Source organism: Hemiscyllium ocellatum, chromosome 4 (genome assembly GCF_020745735.1).
Source record: "Hemiscyllium ocellatum isolate sHemOce1 chromosome 4, sHemOce1.pat.X.cur, whole genome shotgun sequence".
Classification (NCBI taxonomy): domain Eukaryota; kingdom Metazoa; phylum Chordata; class Chondrichthyes; order Orectolobiformes; family Hemiscylliidae; genus Hemiscyllium; species Hemiscyllium ocellatum.
The window spans coordinates 92,029,514-92,041,646 of record NC_083404.1 but is presented as its reverse complement, the minus strand read 5'-3'; the positions used below and the strand labels follow the sequence as shown (position 1 = coordinate 92,041,646).

Sequence of the window (12,133 nt, the reverse complement as noted above, 5' to 3'; positions counted from 1 at the left end):
CTTCCTCTGGCAGCTCGTTCCGTATACATGCCACCCTCTGTGAAAAGTTGTCCCTCAGGTCCCTTTTAAATCTTTCCCTTCTCATTTTAACCTATGCCCTCTAGTTTTGGACTCTGCTACCTTGGGGGGGGGGAAAGATCTTGGCTATTCACTTTATTTATGCCCTTTATTTAAGATTTTATAAACCTCTATAAGGTCACTCCCCTCAACTTCCTACGTTCCGCGGGGAAAAGTCCAAGCCTACCCAGCCCCTCCAGTAACTCAAGCCCTCCAGTCACAGTAACATACTTGCAAATTGTTTTTGACCCTTTCCAGTTTTATAATATCCTCCCTATTGTAGGGCGATCAGAATTGTACACAGCATCCATATGTGGTCTTACCAATGTTTTGTACAGCCTTAAGAGGATGACATCCCAACTCCTATACTCAGTGTACTGACCAATGAAGGTAAGCATGCCTAACGCCATCTTCATCACACCGTCTACCTGTGAAGCTGCTTTCAAGGGACTGTGTACCTGCATCCTGAGATCTCTTTGTTCAACAATATTCTCTAGGGTGCAAATGTGTTGCTGGTCAAAGCACAGCAGGCCAGGCAGCATCTCAGGAATAGAGAATTCGACGTTTCGAGCATAAGCCCTTCATCAGGAATAAGAGAGAGAGAGAGCCAAGCAGGCTAAGATAAAGGGTAGGGAGGAGGGACTAGGGGGAGGGGCGATGGAGGTGGGATAGGTGGAAGGAGGTCAAGGTGAGGGTGATAGGCCGGAGTGGGGTGGGGGCGGAGAGGTCAGGAAGAGGATTGCAGGTTAGGAGGGCGGTGCTGAGTTGAGGGAACCGACTGAGACAAGGTGGGGGGAGGGGAAATGAGGAAACTGGAGAAATCTGAATTCATACCTTGTGGTTGGAGGGTTCCCAGGCGGAAGATGAGGCGCTCCTCCTCCAGCCGTCGTGTTGTTGTGTTCTGCCGGTGGAGGAGTCCAAGTACCTGCATGACCTCGATGGAGTGGGAGGGAGAGTTAAAGTGTTGAGCCACGGGGTGATTGGGTTGGTTGGTTCGGGCGGCCCGGAGGTGTTCTCTGAAGCGTTCCGCAAGTAAGCGGCCTGTTTCACCAATATAGAGGAGGCCACATCGGGTGCAGCGGATGCAATAGATGATGTGTGTGGAGGTACAGGTGAACTTGTGGCGGATATGGAAGGATCCCTTGGGGCCTTGGAGGGAAGTGAGTGTGGAGGTAAGGGCCCTATGTTAACTGTGTAAGTCCTGCCCTGGTTTGTCTTTCCAAAATGAAACATCTCTCATTTATCTCAATTAAATTCCATCTGCCACTCCTCAGCCACTGAGTTGATCAAGATTCCAATGTACTCTTCGATAACCTTCACTGTCCATAAGACCACCAAATTTGGTGTCCGATTGCAATATTCATTGGGATGAGGAAGTCTGGGTATCATGGTATGAGTGACAAGTTTGGTATGTAGGAACAACAAGCTATTCAGAAAGTACATGAAATGTTAGGGTTCATTGCAATGGGAACAGAATGTAAAATTAGTGGGACTTCATGGGGAATACTGTCTCCTTATTTATGAATAAATGTGAATGCTTTTCTCAAGAAGAAATGTTGAACACTTTGAGCATATAAACCTTGAAATTTAGAAGAATGGTACTTGATCTCAAAAAGAGAAAATCCTGAGAGGAATTAATTGGGTGATTGCCTGGAGGATGGTCCCTCCCATGGGGTCCACGATCATATGAATTAAGAGGAGCGGGCATTTGAAACCTCTGTTCTGCACTATCAGATCATGGCTAATGTGACAGTGATCTCAATTCCATATTCCTGCCCATGCATTATACCCTTCTTGACTCCCTCGTTAGCCAAGCATTAGTCTACCTTCTCATTAATAGTTAATTACTCTGCTTCCACCATTACAAACAGAAGACAATTTGAAAGACACTTGACCCTTGGAGGAAGAAAATGCTTTTTATCTTGGTCTTATGGGAGGCCCCTATTTTTAATCTCTGTCTCCTAGTTTAAGAATAAGGTCTGCCTTTTAAGATGGAAGGTCTAAAAAACTGGAAGAAATGCAGATGCTGGAAATCTGAAACCAAAACAGAAATTGCTGTAAAAGCTCAGCAGGTCTGGCAGCATCTGTAGAGAGAAATCAGAATTAATGTTTCAGGTCCAGTAACCCTCCTTAAGATGAAAGGTCTACCTTTTAAGATGGATTACTGGAAGAAAAATGTCTTAATTTAGAAACTTTTGTAAGAGGAAGGCATTTAATGAGATTTGCTTGTGCATTTTTTTGTCTTGTAAGATCAATATCCTAAGTACTGTTATCCAATTGGTGCCAGATTTGAACAATTCAACGATTCCACTTTTATTTATAATTGGTGATTGCTACAAGTTATGTATTCTGTTCAGTTTAATGTATAAATTGTTTTACATTTGCTTCTTAGGTAGATGCGAGTTGTCCCACTTTTGCTAAATGTGACTGTTCATTCTGAATTTAATTGACTTGCATTCAGCTTGGTGTTAGGACTGTAATGCAAGGAGCTCAACAAATCTCTATATCAAAGAATAGGGAATAAAGTAGATTAAGTTACTCGTAGAGTTTCCCTCAGCTATGGATATGTACTCTGCATACATTTTGGTTCTACTTTTGCAAGATAATGTTGTTTTAAGATTATCCAGTTCCTATCAAGCGACTACTCAATTATAGGTTCAACTCAAAACAAACTGTTGCAGTTTCCTGAGTTTTTATACAGTGGGGGAGTAAGAAATGATGCGCAATATCTAATTGCAAAATCACAACAATATTATGATTATTTTCACACTGAAGCAATCTGTGCCCAGATGCAACAAGAGCTGGACAATATCCTGGCTTAGAATGACAAATAACAAGTAATATTCACACCACACAAATGCCAGGTAATGACCATTTCCAATAAAAACAAATCTAATCATCACTCCTTGACATTCAATGATATCACTATCACCGCATCTCCCACTATTAACATCCTGGAGTTTACTGTTGACCAGAAGCTGAACCAGAACTAATCACATAAATACTCTGACCAAAACAAGTCAGAGGCTCAGAATCTTGGAGTAGTAATTTGACTCCTCAATCTCCAAGGTCTTTCCACAATCTGGAAGACATAAGCCAAGAGTGTGATGGAATACTCCCGACTTGCAGTCCTTATAACATGAAGCTTGACACCATTCAGGTCAAAGATGGTCTGTAGTTGCAATATTTACTACCAACAATATGTACTGCAGAAATTCATCACCTTCTAATTCCATGACCACTATCATCTAGAAGGACAAGGACAGCAGGTACATGAGAGCAATCACCATTTCCAAGCCACTCACTATCCTGACTTAGAAAGGTATCACCTTTTCCTTGATGTCAGAGTCAAAATCCTGGAACTCTTTCCATCCCTAACCATATTGTGGGAGTACTTACACCAAATAGATTACAGGAGTTCAAGAGGCAGATCAACATCACCTTTTTCAAGGGCAAATAGAAATGAGCAATAAATATTGGTCCAACCAGTAACATTCACATCCCATGAATGAATGAATAAACAATAAGTACTTAAAAGCTACAAGGTAAGGCTGTTCTCCTGCAGTGATTGGCTAATTTAGATTACTTTAACCTCAAATTATAATTTTTATTCCTTCTATTTAATTTTTGTTGTTATGAACAAGGTCAAATTACCAGCTTGAAATAAAGCACATTTTATTCATACACTATAATTAAGATACAGGCAAAATGAAAAGAATTGGCTTAACTGTAACTCTATTGAAATTCTTAACAAAATAAGATGGATATTAACCACAACTATTCCAATATAGTAACATCTCAAAAACATACCCTTAGCAAAGACATATTCATTAAATGGATTGTCTCACATGCAAATCTAGCAGCAGGAAGAAAAATCCAACTTTTAGCTGTTAGAGAGAGAGGAATAGGAGTTTCCATATCCATTTCAAGACCTCAGCAACTGCAGAATGCTAAAACCAAAAATCCTGGGTCCTGTGGGAGCTTGACCTCACCCATTCAGGCTGCTTCTACTGTTCCAACCTTTTTTTTCAAAAAAAAAGCCCCAAGGCTTTGTGCAGGCTCAGCATCTCTGTCTCAACCCGTCTTCATCAAAAAAAATCTCGAAATATACCTCTTAAAGCCTTGATATCATCACACTGTTTAACCAGTAATGGTATAATGAAGTTCCTCAGTGCTGTAAGTTTGAAAGCTGGTTGATCGGTTGTGTATTTTCAATATGTATTTTCATTTGTATAATAATGCCTTATTTGCAATGGAAATTATAATACATTTTGTGTCACAATTTATAAATCTTTAAGGCATAGTCTTATAGTCGTACAATGGAACAGTTTAGCTCAATGAAAGACAAGTGTGTTAAATATATTAATGGTTTTCCATCACAGGCTTTCTGTGAAACATTGGAAGAAACTAATTACAGACTACAAAAGGAACTTGCTGAAAAACAAAAGGAAGTTGAGGCTTTGAAGAAATTACTGGAAGAAAAATGTCTTCATATAGAAGTTTTAGAAAGTAGAATAAGGTATTTAATGAGATCTACTTGTGAAAATTATTTCAACATCTAAAGTTAATACCCTAAACACTTCTGTCTACTTGGTGGCTGATTTATCAAGTCAATTATTTTTAACTAAAATTGGTGGTTACTTTTAGCTATGCAATTAAATACACAAATGTTGTCCTTTACTTGAAATTCTTAGATGTCTGTGCAGTTTCAGAATTGCAGCGGGGATGTGATATTTAATGCATGACCTCGTTAGTCAATGGGCAGAAGTCTGTCCAGCAAGGTTGGAAGGAAACTTAGTGGAAAATAGTTTTGTGGTTCTTGATATTTTCCAGCAATGTTTTAGAAGGAGCTTTGGTGGTAGTTTTAGAACATGATTCACTTGGGCTGTTGGAAGAAAAACATTAAACAAAATGCTTTTTCTTAAAAAAAATCTTTACAAAACAGAACCTGGGTACTTTTAAATGCTGCAATTCAGACATTAACAAAGCTAACAATAGCTGATGTGTGGACATAGTCTACCAACATCCTGGAGTTATTTCATGAGCATTGCCTTGGACATTACAATATAGATTTGTGCACTGAAGTGTCAGATTGTTCATTTGTGAAATATGAGTTATACTGGTCAGTGAGGAATTGTAGAATTTTATACTCCAGTAGACCAGCAAAAATGTTTTTTCTGGCATTGCATGTTGAGAACTTTATTTCAAACTCACAAATGTAATGATTAAGGATTATTGATGCCCTAATCTGCCTAACTGCAACTTTTCTGGTCTAGTTGTTGAATGTTAGGTAGGTCGTTCAACCATAAATCTCACCACTGCTGAATCTGCCCTTGTCCAGCCTGGTAATATCAGAGAAAACTGCTATTATAGAATTTTTAAGACCATTATGTCAGCTTTTATTATGAGTTTGAAGGTTGTAATAAGTAATGGCAGGACATTTCAAACCTGATTATGTATTCTAATTTTTCCCCTGTCTCATGATTATTAAAATGTTGCTTTGTATTCTTGATTATCTTGTAGGGAAATGTCCTTGGAACAAGAGAAAACACGCAGACCTTCTGGGCAGGAGAGTGAATGTAGTGGTGAAGTTGAGTCCTCTGCAGTAGAAGCTGATCAAGCTGTAATAGAGGATAACAGGTAGATTTGAAGCCATGTAGATCAAACCATGGAAAAGAATGCTCTGTTTTTAAAGATTATAATAAGTGCATCTCCAGTTTCTTCACTTTTCTTATAATCTAGAAACTGGATCTGAACATTTTGTCCAGTGTTAGTTACTTTATACATTTGCTTTTTGTACATGTATCTGAATAGAAGAAAGGCTTGAGGTGTTAAATGGCTTACTCCTGATCAAATGCCAATTAGTTGTTTCTTTCAGTAATTTCTAATTTTCTGCACATGTAGCAATGTACATTTTTCACTTAATTTTTAATTTAATTTTTTAATACGTTATCATCTCTTTATCAGTTTTTTTAAGATTAGATTAGATTACTTACAGTGTGGAAACAGGCCCTTCGGCCCAACAAGTCCACACCGACCCGCCGAAGCGCAACTCACCCATACCCCTACATATACCCCTTACCTAACACTACGGGCAATTTAGCATGGCCAATTCACCTAACCCGCACATCTTTGGACTGTGGGAGGAAACCGGAGCACCCGGAGGGAACCCACACAGACACAGGGAGAACGTGCAAACTCCACACAGTCAGTCGCCTGAGGCGGGAATTGAACCCAGGTCCCTGGCGCTGTGAGGCAGCAGTGCTAACCACTGTGCCACCGTGCCACCCTAAAGTGCTGCGTAAGGCGACAGGGAACAACCCACCCCATCAACTGAATGCAGATAAGCGGTTGTTGGCAAAGCAGATTAAGGACACACAAGGAAGAGTCAGACACCCCAGATGGGACTTGAACCCACAACCCCTGGCTTAGGAGGCCAGTGCCTTATCCATTAGGCCACTGGAGCTGCACTATTAGGCCACTGGAGCTGCTTTTCTTTAAAGCATTTCACTTTCTTTGCCCATCTCTCTCTTTTACTTTGTTTCAACTTGTAATAATGCTCCATATTTGCTGTTTGTCTTTTTCTTGGCGTCTTTTGTATGCTTTTCTAATCTCGCCAGTCCTGCTTCCTTCACTTCTCCCTTTTATTTGTACTCTTCCTGGGTTGAATAATGGTTCCAGTTGCTTTTGTAGGCCATTGTATATCAAGGTGGAAGTACCCTCTTTGACTTGAATATTTGAATAGATTGTTGTTTACCAACTGAGTTCTCAGATGTTAATTTCCAGACATCCCCATCATTTAGATGTTAGGCTTTTTAAACCTACAATGTTGGCTTTAAGTTCTTACCACTTCAAGCTTAACTTTATTTTAACATACTGTGCCTGTTTTACCTCTTGCTTCTAATCCTATGACTAAAAGTATATGCGGCTCTTTTTTGTGGGTTGAAACCTTTTGTTTTGTCGGTTCATTCAGGGATGTGGGTTTTTTTGGCTGGGTCAGCATTTATTGCCTATCACTACTTGCCCTTGAAAAGGTGGTGATGAACTGCCTTCTTGAACTGCTGTGTTCCATCTGGTCTAGGTACACTCATAAAACTGTTAGAGAGAGAGTTGAAGCATTTTCATCCATTAGTGTTATAAGAACTACAATATATTTCCAAGTCAGGACAGTGAATGGTTTGGAAAGGAGCTAGCAGGTGGTGATGTTTCCCTGTACCTGCTGTCCAGTCCTGTTAGATGGCAGTGGCCACAGGTTTGAAAAGTGCTAAGGACAATGTTCCTCATAAATGGTACCCACTGCTACTACAGTTAATTGGTGGTGGAGGGCGTGAATGTTTGTGGATATCCTATCAATCAAGTGAGTTTCTTTGTTCTGGTTTGTGTCAAGCTTCTTGAGTTGCTGGAACTGCACGCATCCAGGTGACAGACTCCGGGGTGATGAAAGATGAATTACTCAATCTCTGTTTCCAAACCTCTGACCTGCTCTTGTAGCCACAATTTATGTGGGGCTAGTCCAATCCAGCTTCCAGTCAATGGTCACCTCAAATATTTTAGTGGGTTTCAACAGTGGTAATGTCTTTTAATGTTAAGGGTTCTGTCCTTGCTGCGATTGGAGAGGTTCTACCCAGATGGCCTCCTGCAAGGACTGCAATTTCCCCTCCCACGTGGTCAGTGATGCCCTCCAGCGCATCTCCTCCACTTTCTGCAGCTCTGCCCTTGAACCCTATTCCTCCAATCACAACAAGGACAGAATGTCCCTGTCCTCATCTTCCATCCCTCCAGCATCCAGATACAGTGCATTATCCTCCGCCACATATAAATTTACCCCACCACTGGAGATATATTTCTCTTCCCACCCATCTGCGTTCTGCAGAGACCATTTCCTCCGCGAACCCCTTGTTAGATCCAAATACCTCACCAACCTACCCTCCAGTGCTGGCACCTTCGCTTGCCACCCCAAGAAGTGCAAAACCCACACCCACACATTTCCCCTCACCTTCGTCCAAGGCACCAAAGGAATTTTCCACATCAAACAGAGATTTACCTGTAATTCCAAACACGTCATCTACTGTGTCCATTGGATCTTGATGTGGTCTCCTCTACAATGGGGAGACAGGGCGCCAACTTGTGGAACGTTTCAGAGAACATCACTTCGACATGCACCAATCAACCCCACTGCCCTGTGGCCAACCACTTCAGCTCCTCCTTCCACTGCACCAAGGACATGCAAGTCCTGGGCCTCCTCCATTGCCAGACTCTACCCACCCAACGTCTGGAGGAAGAACACTTCATCTTCCGCCTTGGGATCCTCCGACCACACGGGATCAATGTTGATTTCACCAGTTTCCTCGTTTCCCTTGCCCCATCTTATCCAAGATCCAATCCATATAACTCAGTACCGCCCTCTTGAACTGTCCTATCTGTCCATTTCCCTTCCCACCTATCCATTCCACCCTCCTCTCCGACCTAGCATCATTACTCTCCATCTTCGTTTACCTATTACCTCCATGTATAATTTCCCTCTTTTTGGTACCTCTACTTCTTATAGTGTCTGTCGAAGACTTTGGGATTTCCCTTTATGCAGGTGCCAGTTTTTTCTCGTAATCCTCATTGTTCCTCTAATATGCTTCTTCACCTCCCCTTTGATACCTCGCTATTCTTCTTAGCTCTAAAGTTGTCTTATGATTCGACACCTGTCATAAACAGTTTTTCTTCTTTGACTTTCTAAAAAGTATTAAGACTAGGACTAATTCAAGTCTCATTTAAGTTCTTGACATGTAACCTGAAGCAGATCCATGAAAAGATACAGCTGCAGATGTAAGGGCTGTACATGTGAGAAACAGGAGTATTGACTTTAAGTGCTCTAACTCCCATTATCAACACCATTTCAATTCACCAGGTTTCCCCAATTTTTAAAGAATTCTCTTGCTTAATTGTGTTGCTTTTGATTTCAATTTTATTTTAATGAAGACAAAATATAAATGCAACCCTTTCAATTTTATTTAATTTTAATATTTTCAAGCTCCGGAATGGAGTCTGATAAAGAACACTCTGGAGCCTCTTGGAATAGCCCTGTAAATGAAACGTCTTCACCAGTAGAAGAAGCAGAAGCTGCGGAAGAAAACTGATAGAACATTTAGTATTAGCATTTGTTAATGTTGATCTATAATTCTTGGCAATATATCGCAACAATAGCTGTAGCTGGAATACAGCTCAAAGCTATGAATCAATATGGTTTCTAAAATTAGTATGTGAAGTAGCCAAGAAAATTGGCCTTTCTATGGATAAATATATCAATATATTTTTGCTTGAAGCAATAAAGTAGATTTTATTAGTAAATCAGCTTTACTAGGCTCTGAATTTTGTGAGTTTGAGTGCTTAAGTAGAGGTCAAAAATATTACAGATAAGTTGGGCTATTAATTCTTCAGAGCCATTCAATTTTGTTTGTACAATTTTTTTGCAAGCTGCTTTCAACTTCTAAATTGAAATATATACACGAATAGTTTGGCTAAAATGTTTTACAGCTAAATTCAAACATGATATAGCCCTTTCACTATTCAAATGTAACTATCTTTCTTGGAGCTAACTTTACCATTTAAACATTACATTGGAAGTATACTTTGTTTTGAAGAAACTGTGGTTTGAATGGGCATCAGCGCACTTCCAATTAATGTGATTGAGCTTTGTTTAAGCAGGATAAATTAGCTCTTGATCTCATTTGGTTTTGTTCCTCAAATTTGTCTGTTAAACAGATTTTGTTTAGATCAACAACAAAATAAACCTGTTAATTTTGTCAATTTTACAAACAAGCTAAAGTCATGATCTTAGTGGGTTGTTCTTTAAATTGATTTTTTAAAAATAGCTGTTCTGCAGTAATTTACAATTTATTACCAAGTTGTGACTAGACAAAACACACTGACTCATGATGCAGACTGTGTATTTAAATTTGTCAAGTTTCATTGGCAAAAGGTGTTTTAGTTTGAATTGCTTTTTATTGTTACAATCAAATTAATTTTGATTAATGTTGGTTTCTCAATCTTGCATGTCTTAGTTGCTTCAAGTGCCTTGTTTTTCTAGAACTTAAAAAATATGCAATGATTTTTAATTCACATATTTGTTATGAGCTTGTGTGACAAGTGAGAGTCATGAAGTTTGGATAATAGATTTTTTGAGAATTTATACTGGAACTGCCTGATTTCCTATCAAGAATATTTTAATTTATGCTAGTAACTTACATTGTGTTCTGTAGACCCGAAAGATGAACATTTAACAGATTGGATGCTGTAATCTTCCACTGGAAGTTTATGTTTTGTCAGGTCTGGATACACATTTTTCTGTATGATGTGCCATGTTTCTGTAGGTTTTATGCATGATATAAAATATAGCTTATTACCATGAGATAACCCATCACACTAAGAACATTTGCATAAAAACATTCTGAAATGGGAAAAATTTTAATTGGTTTTAATTTGCATGGGTGATTTGGTGGATAAATGGTTTTTAAATAAAGTTGTTTTTTTAAAAAGTTTTTTCCATTTGTCATTCAGTACTCCGAACATTTTGACATCTTTTATTTTTATACACTTTAGTATGTGATTGATTAGTATAACCTCTATTTTCTTCTTGAATTGATTATTCAGGTGACAGGGCTCCAACCAGTTGCCATTATAGAAAATCACTTAACCTAAATACACTCTTCTCGTGTTGTGAACTGTGCTTGTAACTCAGCTATTAATGTTTAAGCTAGGCTGCACAGAAATTTCAAGCATCTGGCAGGAACTTCATAAATCCCAAATGTAGAGCTGCAGACTACTGATCAAAATGTAGTTTGTAGAGCTGCAGTTAACTGAAGACTTCAAGTAAGATTTTAGCTAGTCAAACTTGAAAGGAGCCTAATCTCTAACATGTGGAGGTTTAGTAAATTAACTCTAAGTAGAAACGCCTGGCCTTCAATCACAATTTTGCTGTGCATCTTTAAACCTTTACTCATTTAGATTCTTCTGCCAGTGAAAACTGTTACTTGTAATCTGTTTCATCTCAACCCCTCATGATATTAAACACTTGTATTGAATCCCCTTTTAATTTCTCTAAAGAGAAAGCCCTGGCCTTTCCAATCGATCTGTGAATTGAAATTCCTCATCCGTGAAGCTATTTCAGCACTTTTTCCAATGCCTTCACAATGTTCTCAAAATGTGGTGGCCAGAATTGTATACAATACTCCAGTTGATACCAAACCAGTAGAATGTAGGGTTCACCATAATCTTCTTAGACTGTGGTTCTTACTAAAATCCAGTATTGCAAGTGCCTTATTAACCACTTTAAATGATTTGTGCACTTACATCATCTCCCTTTAAAGTTGGATTCCTTAGGAGAAAATGAGGACTGCAGATGCTGGGGATCAGAGCTTAACAATGTGTTGCTGGAAAAGCGCAGGTCAGGCAGCATCAAAGGAGAAGGAGAATCGACGTTTTGGACATAAACCCTTCCTGAAGAAGGACTTACGCCCAAAACGTCGATTCTCTTTCTCCTTTGATGCTGCCTGACCTGCGCTTTTCCAGCAACACATTGTTAAGCTCTAATTGGATTGTTTAGTTTGTATTGTTAGTCATTCTTCCAGCAAAAAGTATCACTGTACATTCTGTACAGGCTTTGAATTTACAGTTTGTAAATTCAATATCCTGTCACCCAATTTTACCAGTCTATGTCCTTTTGAAGTCGAATTCTACAAGTTCTGGTTCATATGCAAATTTCAAAATTATGCATTTTTCAAAATTAAATTATCAGCCATGTTTGTCTTTAATAGGCCAACAAAAGCAGTGCTTAATGCAGTTTTTAAAAGAAATCATTCACCACAGCTATTTTTGCTACCATTCAACAATTTACCCCAAGTGTAGTTTGGAGGAGGTTTTTTTTGTAATTGCCACTTAATATTGCACCCAATTACTTGACATAAGTAATTGTAATGGAGTCAGTTCTTTTCTATTTTGTGAAACATTGTATTGATCAGTATACTTTTTATCATGTTGTGTCCTGTTGGATTTAGTTGCCATGCAAACAAGAAGAATCGTTGAAAAT

The 12,133-nt window shown here is 39.0% G+C and overlaps 1 protein-coding gene and 1 non-coding gene across 5 annotated transcripts in view; one reads left to right on the top strand and one right to left on the bottom strand.

Moving 5' to 3' along the window:
- Positions 1–10,544, top strand: part of snx16 (sorting nexin 16) — a 46,035-nt gene extending 35,491 nt beyond the window's left edge. For all 4 annotated transcript variants that reach the window (XM_060824391.1, XM_060824392.1, XM_060824393.1 and 1 more), the window contains 3 exons: positions 4,440–4,576; positions 5,581–5,697; positions 9,080–10,544. In XM_060824391.1, the coding sequence (XP_060680374.1) occupies positions 4,440–4,576; positions 5,581–5,697; positions 9,080–9,185 (360 nt within the window). In that variant the 3' untranslated portion in view covers positions 9,186–10,544. The remainder of the gene's footprint in view (positions 1–4,439; positions 4,577–5,580; positions 5,698–9,079) is intronic.
- On the bottom strand, positions 6,451–6,523 carry trnar-ccu (transfer RNA arginine (anticodon CCU)). Its single transcript has one exon. It is a non-coding gene; the product is annotated as a tRNA-Arg (tRNA).
- Positions 10,545–12,133: the final 1,589 nt, after the last annotated feature.